Source organism: Mytilus galloprovincialis, chromosome 6, assembly GCF_965363235.1.
Source record: "Mytilus galloprovincialis chromosome 6, xbMytGall1.hap1.1, whole genome shotgun sequence".
Classification (NCBI taxonomy): Eukaryota; Metazoa; Mollusca; class Bivalvia; order Mytilida; family Mytilidae; genus Mytilus; species Mytilus galloprovincialis.
In genome coordinates this window covers 87,605,208-87,632,652 of record NC_134843.1, presented here as the reverse complement: position 1 = coordinate 87,632,652, position 27,445 = coordinate 87,605,208, and the positions used below count along the sequence as shown (strand labels likewise).

Here is a 27,445-nt window from a genome sequence, read left to right as displayed (position 1 = left end):
CTATCAGTGGCGGATCCAGCCATTTAAAAAAAGGGGGGGCCCAACCCAGAGTAAGGGGGGGGGGGTTCCAACTATATGCTCCCATTCAAATGCATTGATCGGCCAAAAAAAAAGGGGGGTTCCAACCCCCCTCCCCCCTCTCCCCCCCCCTTGGATCCGCCACTGACTATATTAAAACATGTATTATTTTATCTTTCACTTTTACATTTGACGGGATGTTTTATTAGTACCCTTTTTGATGGCTGCATTAGACACATTAATTTCAATTAATTTCAAATTGTAATTTTTCGTCCTGAACATGCCTGAAATATTTGCCAGCGGACATTTTTCAACCTAAATTCAATCAATTCATATTGTATTAAAAAATCAATGTTCACTCAATCAACTTTTTGAAGCTGAATGTGTACCCTGTTAGTTGGAAATAAAACTAAAGTTAATGTGAATCGAATTCGAATTACGTGTGAACTCAGCATTTATAATAGGAAATTTACGAAAACTGATCTGTATTGGTATTTAGATAGATCGCTGAATTGTTTAACAATGAACTGATTTGCGGTTAGCTATCTAGGGTGGATACCAGGCACATTTGATATCTAGTATGTCAACAAACATAAGACATCTTTCATCAAGATTAGGTAATAAATAAGTCATAATAATACTTTGAAAGTTTAATTTAATCATTTTCATCAACATGAGCTATGTAAATGCTTTATTTAATCCTAAAACAAATGCATATACATTATACATCGTGCATTACATCACAGTTGGCATCTTTCAATCACAGGGGCTTGTTACAATTGCCGGGTTTACTATCCATACGAACCCCTAAAAAAAGAGCTACCCCAACGAGTCAAGTGCATACATACAATACATTTACAATCACAAATACATTAAACATGTTAAAGAAAAAACAGTAAAACAGTATTATAGTATACCAAGGAGGTTATATGAGAAGGAGAGAGGACAGGACGAAAGACGATAATTACACTTAAAATGTTACCGACTTTTCTGTAAGTGGGTGATAATAAGTTGAGATTGACTCTGTCACAGAGAAAGATTTTGTCCTTATTACATACCCGAGTAAGAACGGAAACACACGAGGTGGTCTAAACTGACTGGATATATATACATTTATTGACATGTTAATATGTTTTATTTGATGTTTTTTATTAAGTAATTGAAAATTAAAATTTTATGCTAAAAGTAAACTTATTACCAATAGAAATGAAACGAATATCTGTCTCATTGCCGTCAATGTTAATATCAACAGAAAGCACTTTTACGTTGTTCCTGATAAATTTCTCTATGTTTCAATTGCAAATATTCCTTCCGGTCGTTACCGGTCACCCTAACTAAAGTACTTTGCATGTCATATTCGTATATTTTCTATGATTATAACCATGATAACCTACCAATTCCCATCAACTGTGAGAAATTGAAAGGTGAAGCGAAAATCTTTGTTTAAAGCAATGTAGTGTTGAATACAAATCGCACTCTAACTTTCCTTTAAATAAACCCTCATAACTTTGTCATTTCTTTATCTTTTTTCACAGTAGACAGACGATTGATTTTGAAATTACGCGTCCGATCTTTTTCCATATCATAAACACCTATACACTGCATTGTTACCAAAAATACACCTGAACTTTAATGACCCCGTCACTGATAATAATAACGTGACATATGCGATTTATCTAATAGCCCGAACTGCTCGCAGTTACAGCCTGGTACATCAGAGGGCCATATCAAGTGGGCGAAAAACATGTGAATTTCTTGATAATTTTATCATTTTTCTCTGATTGAACTGCTATCCTGGGGATGCTAATTTTGTATCACTCTCCTCCTCATATAACCTCCTTGAGTATGCTTAAGTTCAACATTGTAAATTAAATAAGGATAACACCATGAACACTAAACAGTGTCACATTATACATGAGGGTAGTAATGCCCTTTACCGTCAGGCACCATACAGTCATTTTCGGCTACCTTTGGTGTCAAATTGGTTAAAATTGTACCTTGATTAGTCAAAATATCCTTACTGTGATTCGAAAGAGGTCCCAAATTATTATTGTTAATGTTATTTTTAGAACAAATTTAAGGTGAGGCCATAAAAAAGAATAGGTTTGTTTGCCCAAACCCTACCTACCCAGAAAAAAGCTGCCTACTCAAATTCTTTTATTGTCCTGATTTGAAGAAGTTTTTTTTTTATCAGATAGCCGTGAAGATTAATAAACATCCGATACTTCAATTTCTTAAAAAAAAAAAAAAAAAAAAAAAAAAGAAAATGCCTACCTACCTACCCACTGTCTCAACCTTGAGTAGGGTTTGGGCAAACCAAAATATTTTTAATTGTGGCCTGATCCTACAAAATTAGTCAATATTTTTATTGTTAAAAGAAAGTGTTCATTTTATTGTTATGCACCAAAAATTACTGTTAAATTCATTTGCCATGAAAACTTAACATTATTCTTCATGAAGGTACCCCCATTATAACCCTCATACATGGTATCTAGAGCAATAAATAATAGTCCCATATCACCATGATCACAGTCACTTGAAAATTTAGAGCATTATAGTTCCTGATCACAGTCACTTGAAAATCTAGAGCAATAATCATGATAATAGTCCAAATACATTTAATTATGATTAAGATGCAAGGCTATTCTTATTTTATTTTCTTAAATTAAAAGAGGGTAGTAATGCCCTGTAAAGTATGGGGTCAAACAGTAGTTTTTGGCTACCGTTAGAGTCAAATTGGTTAAAATTTTACCCTGATTCTTCATTAGTCTCATATAATTATTATAACCATTGCTTTTGGAAAAAAATAACGTGACTCGACAAAGTCACTAAAAAATTTTAGCGTCTAAAAAAAGGGCACATTTTATCGTCATGCACTAATATATATTTTGTCTTATATATTATGTACTGTAGTACGACACTAAATTGAAAAAAACTGACATGGAAGGTAACACCCAGCCACCGAAAGCTTCATTTTTATGAAGCCCAGGTAGTTGTCTGGTCTAGAGTGCTGGTTACAGTGCAGGCGATTTGGTGTTACGATATCTCAGTAGCATGGGTTCGAATCCCGGCAAGGGAAGAACAAAAATTGCGAAAGCAAATTTACAGATCTGACATTTTTCGGTTGATGTTTACACAGGTTGTAAATATCTACATTTATATATATATATATATATATATATATATATATATCTTTATTCTCAATAAACCATATTACATAGGTATAGAGAAGACAAATGAATTATGTACAATATTTACAAGAAGACAGAACGAATTAAATAGTTGCTAAAACAATATATGAAGTCCATTTCAGCCAGGAGCACATACACCTGTGTTAATAATCTTTATGAATTTACATAGTTTAATCAATTCTGATTTGTTTTTTGAAGACATAATCTGATTGTATTTGACGATATTTGCATTTTTTAAATAATAATTTGACAGACAATGTTTCCTGTTTTCTTCAAAGTATTTACATTCTAATATATAATGCATTTCATCACCAATATCATTTTTATTACATAGAAGACAAATTCTATTGTTTCTAGCTATATTGTTCCATCTACCATGTTCAATAGGGAGCTTGTGATTTGTGGTCCTAAATCTACACAAATCAATAGACAATTTGTTCCCAAGAATTTCAAAATAACCTTCTTTTCCAAAACAATCTTTAAAAAGTTTGTAATTTATTGCTTTTGGCGAGTTTTCAAGTAAAGAATGCCAGACTTGTACATACTGATCTTTAAGTCTAAGTTTGATGAATGAAACTAACCACTTAGAATTTATAAAAGATTGGGTTTCCCACACATTTGGGATACCACATTCGTTCAGAATAGTCTTTATTCTGTTTAACCATGAAAAATTCACATTGTCATTAATAGACATGTGATAACACAATTTATATAAGATATATGATAGTTTTGTCTCTTTACCAGAGTTTAATTTCCCCCAAAATGAAATCAATCTAGTTTTTATGTCCAAGTCTATAGGATATCTCCCAAGCTCCCCATAAATCATATAAGAGGGTGTAGATGTTTTCAGACTTAATAACAATTTACAAAATTTTAGATGTACCCTTTCAATCATGTCGTTATTGCCAATACCCCATACTTCACAACCGTACAGTAGTATTGGCTTTACCATTTTATCAAATAAATCCAGCTGACTACCTATAGAAAGATTATGTAGTCGACCTAGTCTTAACACTTCGTACAGAGCCTTGGTAGCTTTTTCTACATTAAACTGTTTTGTTTTATTAAAATTGCCTGTTCTTGTTAGAACTATTCCTAAGTAGTTAAATTCATCAACAATATCAAGTTTTTTGCCATTAAATAAAAATTGAAAATCACATGATGGTCGCCTCCTTGAAAAAACCATGACCTTTGTTTTATCAACATTAACTTTTAGCTTCCATACATCTGTGTAATCTTGGAAACAATCTAAAAGTTTTTGGAGTTTAGTTTCTGATTCTGCCATCAAAACAGTATCATCAGCGTACAAAATGATAAAAAGTTTTAAAAAAAACTTCTTCACTTTTTTGGTCTTTTGGAAAATGTTGTTTGTGCTGTATTTAGACCCTCTGAACCGCCAGTTAAATCTGAACCCCTGGTTAACTAAACAGCCGGTTAATTCAACCGCTGGTTACCATATCTATATAAATAGGGTGCAAATATTAATCCACCATTCTGCCTCTGATGAAGGTCCTTTTTGGACTGAAACCAGTCAGGCTATGAAACATCACCAGGCGCTGTTAATCATGTGTATTGGTATATATACTATATTTTATGCTTTTACGTTTTTCTCACACATAGTTAATATGGCTTCTACTAACGAAAGCTCCATTTGCAGTTAATGTGTTTAGAGACCACTTATGTCAGTACACCTTTCCTATATTGCCTGTATTTAGACCCTTCTACAACGAAATTTGTTTTACATGATCACATATAAAAATTGCAGTTTTTATCCAACGCAATCATAGGTTTGAACATACATGTAGTTTTCAATTTAGACTAGTTTATAGATATAGATATAGATATAGATATAGATATAGATATATATATATATATATATATATATATATATATATATAGGCGATTTGGTGTCATGATATCTCAGTAGCATGGGTTTGAATAGATATAGATATAGATATAGATATAGATATAGATATATATATATATATATATATATATAGGCGATTTGGTGTCATGATATCTCAGTAGCATGGGTTTGAATCCTGGCGAGGGAAGAACAAAATATATTGTGAAAGCAAATTTACACATCTAACATTATATACAACTTGTTTAAACATCAACCAAACAATGTTAGATCTGTAAATTAAACATTTTTAGTTCTTCCCTTGCCGGGATTCGAACCCATGCTACTGAGATATCGTGACACCAAATCGACTGCACTGTAACCGGCGCTCTTAAGACCACACGATCACCTGGGCTTCATAAAAATGAAGCCTTCGGTGGCCGGGTGTTACCTTTCCATGTCAGTTTTAATCTAGCGTCGTACTAATATATATATATATATATATAAAAATTGTCACAACAACAATAACAAAAAAAGGAACTAAAAATGTAAGTATTTATAAATATTTCGGATAATAGATATCCTTCATCAGTAAATAATATGATTGTCTTTTTTTTATTGGTGTTGTTGTGTACACTTTTTAGGCCTTTATATAATTCATTTATTGTGTACATGTATCGTTACTCGAAAAGATCCAGCGCCCTAGTGGAAAAAATTGTTGACTTGACTATTATTCAGATGTTTTATAATTACACCCAACAGTGTTAGAGTTTTCTGCTGACAAATTCTTGTCTGTCCCTCAGCATGCTCAGTGGGATTCCAACTCACACCTTTGATACACTACAGCACCAATTGCTTAGCCTCATGTCCAGCGCTCTACACCACTCGACCACAGTCTATAGGATACTTATTTTCCGCAGTCCATCGATGCAGCATGTTGATGTTGACGACCTATGTGCACAGTCAGTAAATTTTGAATGGGAACAACCTATGGTGAAACTTCATATAAAATGGCTGTGCATATACCATATTAGGTCATTGACGGCTTGTACATAATCCAATCGTATATTCATCATCTGTTTATTATATATTTATTCATTAAATAACAGTTTATAACATTCTTTTTTTTATTTTGCCAGAAAGGAAGAGAGACATGTTATCATGGTTAATTTGATTAAATTTGTTTTTAGTTCATTATTTTTCACAAAAGATATATATTCTTTCTGCTGTAAAACTTTTGTTTATTACAAAATCATTGTACTCTGTATTTTTAGGAAAAGTCTTCACACACAACATAATTGGTGTTCAATCAAAGTTTTCCACTTCATCATGTCTTTTAAATGGTTACAGAAAGGCAACTTCAACTACAGAATTTGATGAATCTATGCTAGAGTTTGTTGTGTGTCCATTATCAAAAACTCAATTAAGGTAAGAGCTTGTATGTTTAATGAAAAGTGTCCTATCCCAATATACAGTCAGGGTACTTATTGAAATAGGTGATTTTTAAATCACTTATTTGAGTAGTAAATTTGTGGTTTTGTCACAAAATGTGATTTTGTAGTTTTACCAAAATTTTAAACACATAGGTTATGTTAATATTTTTTCATTAGTAAAATTGAACAAAAATGAACTATTGCTTCTTTTCAGTAGCAAGATTTGTGCCTTTGATGCTATCATTTAGCTGCAAATTATATTTTAGTTGAAAAAATGCTATAATAACGGCTTTACATAATGAACTGATACTTTTTTAATAGATTTTTCCCAGCAGTGGGAGTATTTTTCCTGTAAAGTTCAAGGTTTCATCTTTCAGATTATGTAATAAAATTCTACTGTTCGCAATAAAAATCTCACTGTTTGGGGGTGTTGAAATTAGTGGGGGTTATTAAAATAATGATGCTTAAACAGTGTTAAAGAAGTGATTTTTATGAAGGAAATTGAGGTTTGATATTTACACAAGTGAATTTTATGTCATTATCCTAGATTCAGTACAAGGTCATCACTTGAAATGACCTGGTCATCCTATCAACACAGATGTTGGTTTTGATATTTTTAGCAACATTATTAGTCCCTGGATCATTAGTATTCTATATTTAAAGCTACAATAAAATTAAATCACTTCTTCTAGTGATTAATTTGTACTACTTAAATAGGTGATTATCAAAGAAAGACAACTCTTACTTCCAACCTTTATGGACATAATGTTACTTGAATCAGTGATTGAAAAAATCACTCATTTAAGTAAGCCCCCTGACTGATATAACGTCAGTCATGTTAGTACAAGGACAATGAACAAGTGTCCCTGGACTATTATACACACTATTACCTGACATTGCATTAGTCATGTTGGTACCAGGGCAAGAAACAGAGTATCCCAATCATACATATAAGCCTGACATTGCGTTAGCTTTTGTCATATACTGTATAGCAGATAATTTTCGCGGTGTAAAATTTTGCAATTTTTATTGAATAATGTGTACAACATATTTTGGGGTTTATTAATTTGGTGGATTCAAATCTTTTGCATGAACTCTTTAAAATATTCAGAATTTATTTTGGCGATTTAGTTCTATCTGCGAAAATAAGCGAAAATTTTCACCCAGCGAAAATAACCCTCTATACGGTAAGAACCAGAACAAGGAACAAAAACTACTTTTAGGAGCTGTTAAAATGAAGTATAGGATCTCGGTCCTATAGTTTGGTCCTGAATGATGTCTAACATAGCAAAACATGTTTACCCCATATTTAAAAAATTCAGACATGCAAATATTTTTTGAAAACAGCTTTAATTTTGAATTTAAAGACATTGTTTTTTGTTGTTGTGTATACTGGTACAGTGTATCTGTGTATTGGGCCTAAATTAATATATTGTTTGTTTCCCCAATCAGTGGCGGATCCAGAACTTTTCCTAAGGGGGGCCCACTGACTGACCTAAGGAGGGGCCCGCTCCAGTCATGCTTCAATGGTTCCCTATATAATCAACAAAATTTTTCCCACAAAAAGAGGGGGGGCTCCCCTGGATCCGCCTATGCCAATCCCAATCCTGCCAAGCCAGGTATGGGTAGGTAGGTAGGAAAATAATTTTATTTTTCCAAAAAGCTTAAAAAATTATCGGATGATCTGGCAATAAAATTGAGAATGGAAATGGGGAATTTGCCAAAGAGACAACAACCCGACCATAGAAAAAAACAACAGCAGAAGGTCACCAACAGGTCTTCAATGTAGCGAGAAATTCCCGCACCCGGAGGCGTCCTTCAGCTGGCCCCTAAACAAATATATACTAGTTCAGTGATAATGAACGCCATACTAATTTCCAAATTGTACACAAGAAACTATAAAAACTAAAATAATACAAGACTAACAAAGGCCAGAGGCTAAAAATCAGAAATGAGTAAATTAATATTCGACTTAGATTTGACAATAAGATTTATGGGTAGCACCATTTTTGCAGGGTCTGTCGGGATTGGGGAAACAAACAATATTTTATTTTAGGCCTTGTGTGTTTATCTAAATAATTTTTTATGTATATTTTTTTTCATTGTGTATTTATCTCAAAATGTATGATATTTTGTTTTATTGGGTAAATAATTACTCGTTTTCTTTTTGTATGCAAAATCTTCATATATACAGAGGAACTAAAGATTCATTCATTTGTTCATTCATTCATTATGCGAAATCTTAGAATGTTTAAGGTTGAACATGCTCAAAAATAATATAGAGAACAACTGTAACCAAAACAGATATTTGAATAGTTGTATTTAGTGTTTATCTATTCATTGACAAACATATAATTATATGGGTGATGTTTGTGCAAAAATGTTCTTACAATTAGCATATTTTTGCTAAAAATATATGACAAATCTTGGGTATGACATAACAGTCAAAATTTGGTCAAGAATAACATAATATATATTCATTTTTTCTGTAAACCCTTTCTTCTAAAGCTAAAAATATGAGTAATGGTATCGGTTTTTTATTTTGATGAATTTTGAAGGGCCAAATCTGTTTCAAATACTAACTTGTTACATACAATTATCCATAATTCTTTTTTTAGTCGCATAAGAATTATGATTCTGTCATATAATTTTGTCAACCTAAACCCAAACATGTTAAAAAATCAAGACAAAAAAATGTCATCAGTAATTCAGTTATTGACAACTTTATTAAAATATTTTTGTGGCCTTCATTTTTTTGAATTAACAGCTGCCAATTATTACAGTGCATCTGATAATAAAGTAAAATGGTCAAATAAATGTGGAGTGTAATTGATTGTCATTACAAACTGTCCTGTTCTCTTTGCAGGTATGACAAAGATAATAATGAGCTGGTTTGTGATGAGATTCAAGTAGCATATCCAATTAATAATGGTATACCAAATCTGATTCCTCAACATGCAAGAAAGTTAAAAATAGAAAGTACATCTAATGGAACATCAGACACTGGAAAATCTTAAATAAAATATATAAACATAATTAGATTGATTTTGGTTGATTTTTTTTCTACTTGATGATGATTTTTTTACATGTTTATTTATCATGTTTATAAATTATTGGTTTGCTTGGTCCTATGGTCCATAGTTTTAAATGTTTTTGTTTCACTTCGTCTACAAGATCAATTTCATCCTAACTTTTGACCTTTTTTTGGCCTTGGGCTATTAACACGACAATTTTTCTCTTGTTTTTGACCAATTCTTGTTAATTTTGATAAATAAATAAAACACTATACAAAAATAATAAAGATGAAGAAAACCCAATTTAAAAAAATGCCGAAATGATTGAAACCTTTGGATGACTTATAAGAAACAGTAGACAGTAAAATATCAGTACAAGATCCATAATAATGGGAGTTTGACCCAATCATTGAATGATCATTTATATGACTTATTGCCTCATTAATGATGATTTTGTACTAATTTTTATGTCTCAAAAACTTTACAGTTGAAATAATAAAGCATGCAAGTCCAAAGTTAAAATGCCTTGCTTGCAAACTTTCTTTAGCTATTTTGATCAGACATTGTTATTTTGATTGACATATAAATTCAATGGTTAGGTGGAGTAACAGTCTTCTAACTGTATTATTGGCCTACACATTTAATTTAGGTGTATATCTTAATTACTTGTCTGAGCAAATAATCAAACAAAGTTTGCAAGCAAGGCATTTAAACTCATGATTTGCATGCTTTAATATTTTAATAGATAGATCAAATTTGCACAGAGCAAACACGGAAACCATTTACAAGATTTAAATGCCAGTATGACAAATAAAATTGAGAATGCAAACAATCTTAAAAAATGCCTATGAGAACAAACCAATAAAGAATAAATGAAACAACGAGTTTTTGTTTACTTGTTAAAAATTGCACTTTATACATGTTTTTAAATCTTATTTAACATTGCCATAAAAGTGTGAGGTTTGCCTAGCCACAAAACCTAGTTCAACTTACCATTATTTTCTTAAAATGTTCTGTACCAAGTCAGGAAATTGGCAGTCACGGTTGTTATCTTTTAGTTCGTTTCTTTGTGCGTTACATTGTTGTTTGTTTTTTTGTTGCACTTAAGTGTTTCAATCTGTTGTTTTGTTACTTTCCTCTTATAGTTGATGTGTTTTTCTCGGTTTTAGTTTGTAACCCGGATTTGTTTTTTCTCAATAAACTTTCGACTTTCGAACAGGGGTATACTACTGTAGCCTTTGTTTAAGACTTATATGCTTTTACAGATTTTTAGCTCACCTGGCCCGAAGGGCCAAGTGAGCTTTTCCCATCACTTTGCGTCCGGCGTCCGTCGTCCTGCGTCCGTCGTCGTCCGTCGTCGTCCTGCGTCCGTCGTCGTTAACTTTTACAAAAATCTTCTCCTCTGAAACTACTAAGCCAAATTTAATCAAACTTGGCCACAATCATCATTGGGGTATCTAGTTTAAAAAATGTGTCCGGTGACCCCGCCAACCAACCAAGATGGCCGCCATGGCTAAAAATAGAACATAGGGGTAAAATGCAGTTTTTGGCTTATAACTCAAAAACCAAAGCATTTAGAGCAAATCTGACATGGATAAAATTGTTTATCAGGTCAAGATCTATCTGCCCAGAAATTTTCAGATGAATCGGACAACCCGTTGATGGGTTGCTGCCCCTGAATTGGTAATTTTATGGAAATTTTGCTGTTTTTGGTTATTATCTTGAATATTATTATAGATAGAGATAAACTGTAAACAGCAATAATGTTCAGCAAAGTAAGATTTACAAATAAGTCAACATGACCGAAATGGTCAGTTGACCCCTTAAGGAGTTATTGCCCTTTATAGTCAATTTTTAACCATTTTTCGTAAATCTTAGTAATCTTTTACAAAAATCTTCTCCTCTGAAACTACTGGGCTAAATTAATCCAAACTTGGCCACAATCATCTTTGGGGTATGTAGTTCAAAAAATGTGTCCGGTGACCCGGCCATCCAACCAAGATGGCTGCCACGGCTAAATATAGGACATAGGGGTAAAATGCAGTTTTTGGCTTATAACTCAAAAATCAAAGCATTTAGAGCAAATCTGACATGGGGTAAAATTGTTTATCAGGTCAAGATCTATCTGCCCAGAAATTTTCAGATGAATCGGACAACCCGTTGATGGGTTGCTGCCCCTGAATTGGTAATTTTATGGAAATTTTGCTGTTTTTGGTTATTATCTTGAATATTATTATAGATAGAGATAAACTGTAAACAGCAATAATGTTCAGCAAAGTTAGATTTACAAATAAGTCAACATGACCGAAATGGTCAGTTGACCCCTTAAGGAGTTATTGCCCTTTATAGTCAATTTTTAACCATTTTTCGTAAATCTTAGTGATCTTTTACAAAAATCTTCTCCTCTGAAACTACTGGGCTAAATTAATCCAAACTTGGCCACAATCATCTTTGGGGTATGTAGTTTAAAAAATGTGTCCGGTGACCCGGCCATCCAACCAAGATGGCTGCCATGGCTAAATATAGGACATAGGGGTAAAATGCAGTTTTTGGCTTATAACTCAAAAATCAAAGCATTTAGAGCAAATCTGACATGGGGTAAAATTGTTTATCATGTCAAGATCTATCTGCCCTGAAATTTTCAGATGGATCCGACAACCGGTTGTTGGGTTGCTGCCCCATAATTGGTAATTTTAAGAAAATTTTGACGTTTTTTGTTATTATCTTGAATATTATTATAGATAGAGATAAACTGTAAACAGCAATAATGTACAGCAAAGTAAGACCTAAAGATAAGTCAAACATGACAAAAATGGTCAGTTGACCCCCTAAGGAGTTATTGTCCTTTATAGTCAATTTTTAACAATTTTCATAAAATTTGTAAATTTTTACTAACATTTTCCACTGAAACTACTGGGCCAAGATCATTATAGATAGAGATAATTGTAAGGAGCAAGAATGTTCAGTAAAGTAAGATGTACAAACACATCACCATCACCTAAACACAATTTTGTCATGAATCCATCTGCTTCCTTTGTTTAATATTCACATATACCAAGGTGAGCGACACAGGCTCTTTAGAGCCTCTAGTTTTATTTCAAACAATTCCTTCGAAAAGGTTGACTTTTCTGAAAGGGTTTTTGGTTGTTCTGTTCATACAATGTTTTGTATGCCCTTTTCCTAATGGAACTGAATTGTTCTTACTCTACTGTTGGATGCTTGAAAAAAGCAGGAAATTCCTTTTTCATATAGTGTGCTGCATAAATTTCTGATTTTACCATCGATGTTGTACCAACTTAACATTATCAATGACCCATGGGGAAATGAGATCAAGGCAAGGGGACCCTACACACGAAACTTAACATAATGTTATACTCACATAGACATGTAGTTCAACTATTGGTATGGTAGCTGAGAAACTGATATCATCACTCAGCCTAAATGTTGACTAATGAACTATGATGTCACAGTGAGGTACGGCAATATGATGCAGAGAAAGATGAAGCATACCAGACAAAAATGAAAGCAATAATGTATTCCTCACACCAAATATTAAAGAATTCGAGAAGCTGTAATCACGAATAGTTAAAACAAACTATAAAATATAACACCTAGATAGAAAGAAACTTACAATACTGACATCGTATACATATGTCTCATTCCACCATAGTCAGAGTTGAATCAGCTGAACCAACCTTGACACATACGGTGAACTGTCGCTATTCTATATTAAATACCTATATATGATAGCGACCACTGTAGACAGTAAAACCTTCTCTTACACATTGAACGAGTCCATGTAAACCAATGTGCCAGATCAGGTTCTGTTTTCTAGTATCCGTCGGCATACATTGTTTAGCTTTGGATGTGACCACACACTTCTCCATAACAACAGATACCAATACAGTACAGTTAAATGGTATCCAGTCGTTCCGTCCCAAAACTGACCTGGCCCCAAGTCGATCCAACCCAAAACCGACCCGTCACAAGTCGATACGGCCCCATAGTCTGATAATAGAATAATGATTAGTCTATACTGCATTGCTAAGTAATCAGGTGTTAGTCCATTAAAAATTTTATACATTAGAATTGATTGTTGGTATTTTTGTTGCCATTTAAAAGAAGAGAACAGAAAATTAGAATGAACAGAAATATCGCATTCAAATATAGTTTTTGCTACTCTTTTTTGAAGTTTTATGAACTGTTGTTTCGTGATAAGCCTCGCATTTCCGTCTCAATTGGTAATCGGTGACAAACACATCTAAATTTGCAGTTTACAAATAATAAATTATTAGGCAAATTCAGTGGCGGATCCAGAACTTTTCCTAAGGGGGGCCCTCTCCAGTCATGCTTCAGTGAATCCCTATATAATCAACCAAATTTTACCCACGAAAGGAGGGAGGGGGGGGGGGGGCAGGGCTCCCCTGGATCCGCCTATGCCAATCCCAATCCTGCCAAGCCAAATATGAGACATTCCACAACTATCATAAATAAAAATCAACCATTTACTTTAAAAACCATAGTTATATAAATTTACTAGAACACACCCGTGATATCGCGGGTCCGTGACTGAATTAAAGTATATAACTATGCGGAAGCCTTATCTTAGTATTAGTACTGTCATCTGATAAAGTCATGCCGATTATAAGATACACAATTTTCTCTGCTTTCAAATCTTTCTGTTTGAACCCGTCGAACTGGAACTGGTAATATTAATTATTCGGAAAACAAAAGGTCCTGGAATGGAGTATTTTTTAATCAACAGCATTGTCCTATATTAGTTATAAATAAAGTTGAATTCTTTGATTCGCTGTTTTACGTCATGCCCGCTATCAAATTGAAACTTATTTTTACTCCAGATTTTTAGTATGCGTATTGTTATCTTAGAAAGTCTTACGGATTAAAATACTACAATAGGTAACAATTTGACAATTTAGTAGTGTCAACCCTGTGATTATGACCCGTGTATATAGCATATTAATCCTGAATACACCGTTTGGTGGTGCGCCTGTCAGATGCGTACAGATAAGGTAATAGGTAACAGGTGATTATACTATTGGTATCGGTATCGGACTCGACCCGGAACTTCCTAATTATTGGCAATATTAATTACGTGGAAAACAAAAGGGCCTGGAGTGGTGTAATTTTTAATCTACACCTTTGTACTATATTAGTTGTATATAAAGTTGAATTCTTTGATTCGTTGTTTTTACGTGATGACGGCTGACAAATTGGACCTCGTAATTTTAGTATTATAGATAAGTAATAATTTATAAAGAACATGAGAAATTTTACACTCTTTACCATATATAATTCTGCCCCAAAAAATTTATCATACGAACTTTTGCATGAAGAAATAATGGGAATCTGCCTAGTTCTGCATAAACTATCCAGTCTGGGGTTAATTGCTTTAAATGAGAAATGAGTTTACAAAATTTTAGAAGCACCTGCTCCAATACGTAAAAGTTTTCAAAACCCCAAATCTCTGACCCATATAACAAAATAGGTACAATCGCCTTATAAAAGAGATCCAGTTGACATTCATCAGATAAGTAATTGATTCTACTCTTCTTCAAGGTAGTCTTTATTCCTTGATCTCGTAAGTATTTTTTAGTTTGTAAAAAAGAACCCCTATTAGAAAAAAAAATATTCCTTAATATTTATAATTTTTAACAATCTCAATTTCATTATCATTAATACAAAATTTCAATTTTGTGGAAGTATGCCATTTGCAAAAACAAGAATTTTGTTTTATCAACATTAACCTTAAATTGCCATTTGTTGCAATATATGGCAAACAAATTTGTTCAACATATTTTGTAATTCAGTGTTACTATCCGCTAATAACAGTGTCATCAGCATATAACAGTAAGAAAATCTTAAGATACACATCTAGTTCATTTTCTAGGTCTGCACTTATTGACTGTAAACCTTTTGTATCTAACTCTTATAAAATGCTTGTAAATCGTTCAGATATACAGAAAACAGATATACATTCGGCTTATTTGTATGCCCTAGTTACGATAGACCCAGAAACTGTTTTTGGTTTAAGTTTCTGTTCGTCCGATTGTTGTCATTCCGTCATCAGGTTAATGTTTTGTTTCAGGATTTACGATGAAGATTATATGGTCATATTAGCTACAAAAAATATTCAAAATAAGCGTACGAGATATATGAAAAGTTTTTTGTTTTTGTTAAATAATCAATAAAAGTGAAATAATGAAAACTGATTCGCTTTTAGCAGCCATTATGGCTTAATTTTGTAACAATAAGCTAGGAAACATCGATGATGAATTATTCACTTGCAATTGAACAATTTGATCTCATTTAATCCGTACTCATGAGTTATTTTGGGAGAAAAACGAAAAAAACTGCGTCCGGATATTTTTCCGTCATTGGGCGAAATTTTTAAGTCAGACTAGACATCCGGTTTGCGTTTTTTCTGTACTTTGTACATACCAAAGACTATGAATAACGTGTATTTGCTATCTCCTATCATTTTCAAGTTTCCTATCCACGGCGGTCACTGAGTTTATTAAATAGAGAGGGTCTAGATAATATGTCAATGATCCCCGTGGATCTATTAGTAAAAAGCAAATACACTTTATTTATAGCAATGTATGTTCATAATATACAGATAAACGCTAACATTATTGAATTCAATAGAAAAAAATTAAAGGAGTTTTGGAGGAAAAAAATAGGAGCCGGGCTAGAAAAACAATTGTCATGTCCCAAAGTACCTATAATGGGGCAATAGGGGGTCCGTTAACACCTCGATTTTGGCAAAAACAGTTAACAAAAATTGAAAAAAATGCTGATAACAGTTAACAAAGTGGGTTGAAAACAGTTAACAGCTTAAATTGATCTCAGATAATAGTTAACAACACATTGAAAAGGGCCATACCAGGTTAACAGAAAAAGGTATTGCCCCCTCCTATAACTTTTGATACCAGTTATTGATTTTTTTACAAAAAATCATCCTACAACAATTTACATACTTTGAACCACGCTATGGATGCCCGTAATTTCACGTGTGTGTTCTAGCATTTATCATCCTTGCTTAAAGTATTTCAATTTGGTCTATTTTGGGAGGAAAACGAAAATATAGGCGTCCATATATTGTTTCCGTCATCGGACTGACTTTTTGAGAAATATAAAAGACTTCCGCTGCCCTTTAGGCCTGTTTTGAAATTAAACATAATTTGCATAATACTATAAGTACTTTGGACAGAACAATTATTTTTGCGGTTTTCTGTATACTATGATCATATATACATATGAGCCAGTCCATGCGAAAAGGTACAAAAAGTCCTTTTGGTAAACTTTACAGGACAAACTATCAAAGTTTGTTATAATATTTTTGAAAAACGATTTTATCCGAAAAAAATTACATTAATGTAAACATTCATAAGATTGTCAATTCTATCCCGAATTTGTCAATTAAAACAGCAAAAGACGTAGAAATATCTGAATTTTTGGTATTAGTGCAAGTGTAAAATCATAACATAACAGCTTAAGGATATGAGGAAAAGTAAATGTGTTTTATAAATCACAAGTCTACTACCAATATTTATGCACACTTTTTAGAATTTCGTAAAATTTTCGTTTTTGTACCTTTTCGCATGGACTGGCTCATATACTATAGATAAAATGTATTTGCTATTTATATGTATAATTAATTCCAATATTTTTCTATCCATGGCGGTCACTGAAATATTTCTGTATACTACTTAAGGAATGACTGTAATATTTTTTCTGTCTATGAAGAAATAATATAAACAATTTGGTTCACACTGAATAACGCTCGTAGCGGGTTATTTAACAGTGTGCACCACATTTTTTAGGTTATTTCGAATAGACAGAAAAAATATTACAGTAATTTCTTATAATTTAATTCTAAATTCCATTTTAAACCGTAGAAAACCATGAAAAAAACGTTGATGACGTCACGGTCACATGACTAAATTATGTCTATGGGCTCATAACAATATAACGTCAGCCAATCAGAAGACGCGTTACATCCAAAATTAAATTATATATATATATATATATATATATATATATATATATATATATATATATATATATATACTATGAATAAATTGTATAAATTTGCTATAATTTACTGTACATTCCAATAGTTTACTGGGGTGACTTTTAATATATCAGTGGCCGTTTTATATAGTAATTATAGTACATATTTATATATATGTATGTTCATAGTATACAGAAAAACAGAAAGAATAAAAAAACGGTATTTGGAAAAACGGGGAGTGCAAAAAAGAAAAAATGTGCCCAGTCCCCAAGTACCTTTGACTTTTGATACCTCTCCTGGAATTCTCCAGTTATTTTTTGTTACAGTTTACATATGCTCTATTTCCCCGCGATTTCGCGGGTGTGTTCTCGTAATATTAAATTTAACAAACTCAAAATCATCCAATTACACGAGTTACTGTTAAAACCTGACGACCTCTCCCTAGTGTACCCATATTAACTTTCGTTACTATAAAAACATGACGACCGTTCCCTTATATTCAAAAATAAAGGATCATCACTGAAAAATCTAAGTATTTTTATTAAGAGAAGTGTAGTAAAAACACAAGTAGAACGAAATATAAGAGTCTTGTGTTATTGTTTGACTTAAAATGACTTTATATAGATTTGCTGATGATCACATAACTCGCTGATAGCAAAATCAATTTAAATCATACCTGGGTTGAATGAACGTTATTTTGAAGACAGTGTTACATAATTCTCGATCAAATGACATGTTTAGTAGTCTGTATACTTAACCCTTAGATTTTCTTGAAAAAATACCATATTACATCAAAATTGATTTTCTTGACATAAATGTTCCGGAACAGATGCCATCCAATTATCAAGCAATTTCATACAGGAAATGAGTGGACAATCTGATACGGTATGTTTGCCAAAAAATGAAAATGTATGAATTTAGTTTTTATTGTATGTCAATATTTAGAACATTGCTATTTTAGTCAATAAATGCTTGATGTTTGGATTCTTATTTTAATATACAATCACATATCGTTTTTTTTTTATGTTTTCAGATAAAACCATGCATTGAATAACCGTGTGACTATGAAGAACACGGATGTTGACCGGGGATACTCATGGATTGTTTTAATTCGTAAGTGTTATTTTTATAGTAAGGTGATACATTCTTGTAAAAAACATACCAGGACTTTAGGTATTTAAAACCACACACACAGTATTTTTTGTTGGAGGAAAACAAGGAAAATAACGAACATTTTGATCATTTGGTAATTTTTTATAGCACATTTTCTTTCCGCATAATTAATAATTTCAAATTGCCTTTCATCCTTACATTCTTGTTGTTATTTTTCTACTTATCTTGACAGGTGTAAATTGGTTAGCTATATGTTTTTTTTTACCTGAACATTTAAATGCGAAAGATTAAATCATGCTTCACCGACTTATGCGATACTTCAAATCTATTATTTACTTTATTTAGCTTCAAATAAGTTGAAACATAAAATTGTTAAGACTTTTTATAGATTAAGCGTGAGGTTACACTAATTTCGGCAAAATTTTAAACATTTTATTTTTTCATTACACATACAATTAGTTGTTACTTTATGATATGGTAAAAAAGCATGACTTTTAAAATGTTGATATTATTGAAAAAGCTCCAAATTATCCTCCTTTGGTATTGAAATAGAAAAATCTTTTTAAAGTCATCTGTGACCTATATTTGTTTTATTATTTCTCTCAAATAAGCTGTACTTAAACTAAAAAACATGTAAAATTTAAAGTCATAATAAACGAGTGACCGATGAAAAATAATGTTATTCCATTTCTTGAACCAATGCATACACACATCATAAACTTAGTCATCTGTGCACGATTTTATTATTTTTTCACATAAATTTCGTATAATCGTCAATATTTTTTTAATCGGTCAGTGTTGTTGTGAAAATATGGCAGGTAGTTATTAACATGATTAAAGTTTGTGTTTTGAAGCCGAAGTTTAACGATTGTCAACTGTTTGTCAACAATGAAAAAAAGCATGGATATTGAGCACGTGTTTAACATGTACAATCACATAATAGTTTATTTTAAGGACATCCATGCGTATTGCGATCACTGGATTTTTACAAGATGGGTCACACGGAGGTCACTTTGCATACGGAAAATATGTCGGGGAATTGCTTCCTTAATATGAACAAATTAAAGAATGTACATAAGTTTTATAATGCAAGCTATCCATTGATTTATAAAAACATATGCATTAATTTTTTTAATTTGAGGTTTCTTATGACTTTAAGCGATTTCTGTAATTAAGTTTTTTTTCTAATTCAATATTACCCCTATATCTCCTATTGGTTCAACAAAAAAAAGTACCATCACAAAAAAGCATGCTTCTATCAAAGGCAGATTGTGAGCTTAAATGAACGGTGATCCCATTATTATGCCCCATTTATGGGCATTATGTTATCTAGTCTGTGCGTCCGTCCTTTCGTTCGTTTGTCCGTTCGTTCGTTCGTTCGTCTGTTCGTCCGTTCGTTCCGCTTCAGGTTAAAGTTTTTGGTCAAGGTAGTTTTTGATGAAGTTGAAGTCCAATCAACTTGCAACTTTGAAAACATGTTCCCTATGATATAATCTTTCTAATTTTAATGCCAAATTAGAAATGTTATCCCGTTTTCACGGTCCACTGAACATAGAAAATGATAGTGCGGATGGGGCATCCGTGTACTTGGGACACATTCTTGTTTCAATTTAATTTTTCTATTACATATATGATAAAGTTCATTTATAGAAAAAGTAGCGAAATCCTATAGTAAAAAAAAAAAATAGATTTATACCCGCGAGCCCCCTTAAGTCTAACTACTTATGTTTAGTCAATAATATTTAGCATACAGTAGTATTATCATTGGCTCATCTGGGTTCAAAAGATTTGATCCAAAGTTTAATTCATGGTCAATTGATTCTAAAATTTATGGATACATTTGTTTTGTAGATTGGTATAAAGCAAACTACTTGTAGGTTAATGATATTTTTTTTACGCAGATACAGGAGCATTTTTACATGCCATTTGAATTGCTATCATAAACCCTGGATGCTGACTAAGTGGGGTTAACCCTGTCGAAGCACCGATCTCACTTCTATGGAAGTTTATGTTGTTCCTTTTTTATATATTATTTATTTTTCTTCTTCATGGATTTATGAAATTATAATATCGATAAACTGCTGTTGCCTCTGGTAGTACATGTATGTTTATATGACTTTAACATGTCATCATTTTAGTTATGAATGTTGCCTTTGCAAATGGGTATACAGGAAGGAAAAGTGAAGATCAAAAATATACTTGTAATAAATGTATATGTCCCAAACCACCAGAACGAGTTGAAACAATTTTACACAGTCAAGTGTACCTTCAAAAGTTTTAATTAAATGATATTTTATCAACAGTTTGTGGTATTATATACCTAGTCATCGCTGGAGGTGTGAAGTCGTTTGGTGTGTTATACACGGAGTTTTTAGAATACTATGAAGCTGGTGCCGGTAACACAGCATGGATATCAAGTGTTTGCCTATTGCTTTTTATGGGATTAGGTGAGTGTTTTTGTGTTACATGACGATTACAGTATATAATACTTGTCGGAATTATTCAATTAATTCGAGTTACCCTGACATGATTCAGTTATCTAAAGTCAAAGAAGAGACTGATTGGTTGCAAGGGAATACATATTTATGACAAATATGTAAATAGATGTGGTATGATTGCCAATGAGACAACACATCACATGAGACCAAATAGCGTAGAACTTACCAACTGTAGGTCACTGTATGGTTTATATTTGTGTATAGTTCACACCCAGAAATGTTGATACACAACTCCTGATTCAGCTGTCAAGTTTTCATTATTAGGCCCTATTGTAAGTTATCATAAGAAATAGTTCAATTATATTTGTTGAAAAGAATGACTGTATTGTCTCAAAAACAACTGGCAGGATTTATCTTGCCTTAACCATGTTAACAACAATTGTGATATTTTAACTGATTTTACGTAGTTTATGTCCATCTTAATCTTCCAAACATGACCTCATTTTCGGGGTACATGAATATGTTTAACTTAGAGACACCTGCAGTAAACGTTGTATTCACAAACATTTAGCATACATTTAATCATCATCATGTAAGAAAGTAAATGCAGCAAAGGTTTTCTTACGAAACTTAATTTAACAAAATGTATAGTTTTCTGTAATATGTATTTGTAGGACCATTTTCGAACTTCCTTGGAGAAAAATACACATATCGGTTAATAATGTCTATAGGAAGTGTGCTGGTTTTAATTGGCTATACAGCAAGTGCTTTTGTTCCAAGGATGGACATGTTGTTCTTGACTTATGGAGTTGTTGCAGGTTTGTTATCAATATAAAATCCCTGTATATCAAACGTCAAATACCTACAACTTGCATGACACCTTTCTTTTCATTTTGCCTTCTATCGAAATCTTTTTGAATTAAGCAAATAAAAAAACACATTACCTAACATTTCAATTATTTTGACTTTAGATATATTCTACCAGTTCATTTTTCACCTTGACATTACATAATAATGTCCTTTTACCAGTTTTGACTTAAAAATGGGAATAGGAAAAATGTATGTGAAACTATTCTCAAAGGATTATCTTATTCGAAATAAACCTCCACATCAACAGTTTGAGATAAATGGGAAAGCCCTTTTATTATATCATATATCTGTATATTAAAAGTAAGTGAATAACGGCTTAGTAGATACATTCAAAGACCAACTGGTTATGTTTTATAAATCACTGTATTATATTTTTAAAGCAAACTGTACATAAAATGGTTGAAATAATTGGGAAAGCGATTTTATTTAATCAGCATGTTGAAAGTGTTTTTTTTTATCTACAGGTACTGGTTACGGGTTGATATTTGCTCCTTGTACTACCATCATAAGTTTTTATTTTAAAAAGAGACGAAGTTTAGCCAATGGACTGATGGTGTCTTTTAGTGGTTTTGGAAGTCTTTTATTTCCGTATATGTATAGATTTTTGATTGATAAATATGGACTTCATGGTGCTTTGCTTATTATTGGAGCAGTTTTTTTCCATACATGTGCTGCAGGTTTATTATTACGACAACCACCTCAGTTATTGAAAAAGAAACAAAAAACAGAGGAAGAATTAGCTTTAGCTACTCCTCAGAAGATTGAAACACCAGAAAAAACACAATCTGGATGTTTTAATGAAGCCAAAAAAAGAATCTTCAAATTAGATCTGTTTTACAATGCTAAATATACAATTTTGTTCTGTGCTATTTTATTTCAAACGGCCAATTTTTCCGGAAACTTAGTAGCACTACCTGGACATATACAATCTTTAGGACTTGGAAAACAGACCATAGCATTATCTGTGTCCTTATTAGGTGGATCTGAAATCGTAGCAAGGGCTTTTTTAGGATGGTTTGCTGACTTGAATATTATTTCTCGTACTCATTTATTTATGGTTTGTTCGTTTGTTAGTACAGTCATTGCTTTTTGTATACCACATTTGCCATACAAAGAAGCAGTGTTATGTTATGCCGTACTTATGGGAGTCTTCTCTGGATCGTTTTGGAGCTTGATGGGTGTCCTAATGGTTGATTGCGTAGGGCTTGATAATTTTTCTCCTGCATTCGGACTTTTGTCAATGGCAAGTGCCTTTTCAATCTTTATCAGTCAACCTATTATAGGTAAGTATTTTAATATGACGAAATTCATAAATATTTATAGATAGTTAAATCAAGAGATTTAGAAAAACGCAAAATTGAAATAAAATTCTTAATCTTTTTATACACTTTGAGGTAATTACAAGAGCTGTAGTAGTTATAATTCTAAAAAAACGGTTAGATCTTACCAAATGATATATATATTTGAAAAATACTGTTCGTCAAATCAAAACTAAAAGTGAAATATATGTAACAGCAACTATAATATTTTCGTACAATACCACGTACATTGTACATGTAAAAATGCAAAAAATTAATGTTATATATTTTTGTAAAAGAGGGACAGTCAAACTCATAAATCGAAAATAAACTGACAACGTCATGGCTAAAAATGAAAAAGACAAACAGACAAAAAACAATACACATGACACAACATAGAAAACTAAAGAATACACAACACGAACGCCACCAAGAACTAGGGGTGATCTCAGGTGCTCCGGAAGGGTAAGCATATCCTGCTCCACATGTGGCACCCGTCGTGTTGCTTATGAGATAAAAATTCCGGTAAATAGTCTAATTCGGTAGGTCACATTTATGAAAGGGATGGGGATTGTAGTTACGACGTAAGGAATATATCCGATATCATTTGTGAAACGGTTATTCCATAACAGTCAACCAACTCGTGATGGCGTCCGTCAAATTTACGAAGAGATGATTTCAACTTCACCATTTATATATTTTTGTAAAGTGATAACAATGTTACCAACTTATTTGATGCGACTATCATACAAGTTAGAGGTTTAGCTAGCTATAAAACATAAGAATATTTCTGTATCAAAGTCAGGAATATGACGGTTGTTATCCAATTGTTTGGTGTGTTTGAACTTTTGTTTTGCCATTTGATGAGGGACTTTCCATTTTGAATTTTCCTCGGAGTTCAGTATTTGTGTGATTTTACTTTTAAGATATTTTGGAAAATAGGAGGAAACAAATACCAAAGAGATATTCAAACTGACAAAGCCTATTTAAAATAACGAAAAAAACACTCCAAAAGACAAATATCAGTAAACAAAACACAACATAGAAAACCGTACGATTGAACAACATGAACAACATGAACTCCTTCAATAACCGATGTTTATAATACGAAGTTGTTACAATATATTTGGATTGTAGGTTGGTTGAAAGATGCTACAGGGAGCTGGAACATGTCATTCCGTTTTACTGGCTTGCTTAGCGCTCTATCGTTCTTATTTTGTTTGACTGGTCCGATGATTGAACGTTGTTGGTGCTGTCATAAACAAACTGGAACTATAATTATTGAAGATACTATACAAGTAGAGGAAGTCAATGGAAAAGTTGAAGAAAGTATCCTCCTTAAAGATCGATGATAAAATCATTCACTTTTAACCTCCGTGTTTCGATTTACTAGTATTTTCAATTCTGGCCATGTGTTATTACTTTTAAGTGTTTTTATTGGCAACATATCAAAATGTATCAAAAGATGTATATGTCGTATCATGGGATATTTTTTTTTTTTAAGTTTATGACGAAGCGCGGATGAGTTTAACAATATCATACATGGTATCTACCGCCAATCAGGCCAAATAAAAATATATGTGTGGTTCCAGTAACCCTACCGTTCCCACTTTATCGGCTTAAAAATAGCCTACCCTAAAGATTTTATTGTCATTTTTCATTAAGCACTGTTAAAGTCAGAATGTTACTCCCATAGACTCAATGTAAAAAAAACCCATAAAATAAAAAAAAAAATCCCTACCTACCTACCCTAATTTATTTTCAGATGTAACTGGAACCACACATACTTTTTTATTTGGCCTCAATATAATCCATAGAGGTATGTACTATATTAAAATGGTGTCTCAGGTTAATATTGATATGTCATAATGACATTGTAAAAACCGTTATGCAAAATATTTACAACTTTAATTAAGCTGTTAAATCTGTCAATGGGATTGTACATCTATTATATCAGAAAATTGTAGCTTTTGATTACATTGTTTACCCTCAAAATGGTTAAATTCAAAGTGAATTCAACTTTGTAGAATTAGAAAATGATTTATTTTTCGAATCTGGACTTTGATTTTAACAGTTATATCTAAATTTTCGCATAAAACATACAGAGGTTTATTGACAGTGTTGGAAGTATTCATGACACATTTTTTGCTGATCTCTAAATTTTGTTTATTGTTTATTGTTGAGCCTATAGCATTTATATGGAAGCATGATATAAAGATTCTACATCTCGTCGTCAGTGGCATAATCATTTCGGTGAAATAAGTGGTTAATATTTTTTTAAACATCAATATACCGCCACTCAATTGTATAAAAAATAAGAAAGACGCTTTGTAATATCAATGGTATTGGTTTCCTAATAGGGCAATTTGTAAGTGAGAGTATGTTACAGTTAGATGATCCCTAATACCAAGTAATGGTATCGGTTACATCAGTTACTATTTTATGTGATCAAGAGAATCCAAATTGATTAAGACAATCCAAATTGATCAAGAGAATCCGAATTGATGATCCTAGAAAATTAAAATTGATCAAGAAAATCCAAAATATGAATATATTGTTTAAATGTAGATTCATTTGATGTCAAGTATTTCTAGGAAGTCCCGAGAAATTATTATTATCTATTTTTTAGTATTTAACAAAAATATATATTTTATCTCCGGTGTGTGATTAGATATAAAAGTTGTAAATGAATTTAATGTCCCAAAATTCCAGGAATTCCAGAGGAAAAAGTGTTATAAGCTTATTTCTCACCTAGTACTAAAATGTATGTTTACATTTGACTTTTTACTTAATACTGTTATATATAGATATTGATAATGTTTTATATGTTATCTTTGTACTTTCATACTGTTTATCATATGTAATCTATGCTTTTTATACACCCGTCAAAATTTGACGAGACGTATAATGGTATACAAATGTCCGGTGTCCGTCCGTCTGTCCGTCTGTCCGTCTGTCTGTCCGGCGTAAACATGTCGCACCGTAACTTGAGAACGACTTATCCAAATTTCATGAAACTTGATATAGTTGTTTCTTATAATGGTCAAATGATCTGTATACTTTTTGGTGAAAATAAGATTTAAACTTTTTGAGTAACGGCACTTTGTAACTAAAACAGGGGTGTGTTTTTTTTTCACATGTCGCACCGTATCTCAAAAACAATTCTTGATTATTGCTTAAAACTTTACACACTTCTTAGTTATATTAATCTTAATATCTGTATACTTTTTGGTGATGATTGAAAATTTCATTTTTGAGTTATTGAGTATTCTGTAAAAAAGGGGGAGGGTTTTTTTACATGTCACGCTGTATCTCAAAAACAATTTATGATTATTGCTTAAAACTTTACACACTTCTTTGTTATATTAATCTAAAGATCTGTATACTTTTTGGTGATGATTCATAATTTCATTTTTGAGTTATTGAGTATTTTGTAAAAAAGGGGGAGGGGGTTTTTACATGTCGTGCCTTATCTCAAAAACGATTTATGATTATTACTTAAAACTTTTCACACTTTTTTGTTATATTAATCTAAAGATCTGTATACTTTTTGGTGATGACTCAAAATTTTATTTTTGAGTTATTGAGTATTTTGTAAAAAAGGGGATGTTTTTTTTTACATGTCGTGCAGTATCTCAAAAACAATTTATGATTATTGCTTGAAACTGTACACACTTCTTTGTTATATTAATCTAAAGATCTGTATACTTTTTGGTTTGATTCAAAATTTTATTTTAGTGATATTTAGTTTTTTGTAAAAAAAAACAGGGTGGGGGGGGGGGGGGGGGGGGTTTCACATGTCCTGTCAAGTCTCAAAAACAATAAATGGTTATTGCTTAAAACTTTCTCAGAAACTATTGATGATTATTGCATATTCCACACAAGACGTTGGGCGTATCATGCGCTCATGGCGCAGCTGTTTATTTTACATGTTGCGCCGTATCTCAAAAATAATTTATGATTATTGCTTTAAACTTTATACACTTCTTTGTTATATTAATCTTAAGATCTGTATACTTTTTGGTTTTGATTCAAAATTTTATTTTAGTGATATTTAGGTTTTTGTAAATAAAAAACAGAGTGGGGGTTTCACATGTCCCGCCGTGTCTCAAAAGCAATATATGCTTATTGCTGAAAAAATCTGTCTCAGAAACTATTTATGATTATTGCATAAAACTTCCACACAAGACGT

General features: G+C 32.1%; 1 protein-coding gene across 4 annotated transcripts; it reads left to right on the top strand.

Moving 5' to 3' along the window:
- The first annotated feature begins 477 nt into the window (after positions 1 to 477).
- Positions 478 to 27,025, top strand: LOC143080595 (UPF0434 protein Mmar10_2939-like). Of its 4 annotated transcripts, none has more exons than XM_076256510.1 (6): positions 6,343 to 6,480; positions 18,568 to 18,647; positions 20,951 to 21,094; positions 21,760 to 21,903; positions 22,420 to 23,238; positions 24,391 to 27,025. In XM_076256510.1, exons 2-6 carry the CDS (start codon positions 18,599 to 18,601, stop codon positions 24,603 to 24,605), a joined length of 1,371 nt encoding a protein of 456 aa, XP_076112625.1. In that variant the 5' UTR covers positions 6,343 to 6,480; positions 18,568 to 18,598; the 3' UTR covers positions 24,606 to 27,025. The 4 variants fall into 4 exon arrangements, with proteins under 4 accessions (XP_076112628.1, XP_076112625.1, XP_076112627.1 ...); XM_076256511.1 differs by lacking the exon at positions 6,343 to 6,480 and adding an exon at positions 18,267 to 18,419; XM_076256512.1 differs by lacking the exon at positions 22,420 to 23,238.
- The last annotated feature ends 420 nt before the right edge of the window (positions 27,026 to 27,445 follow it).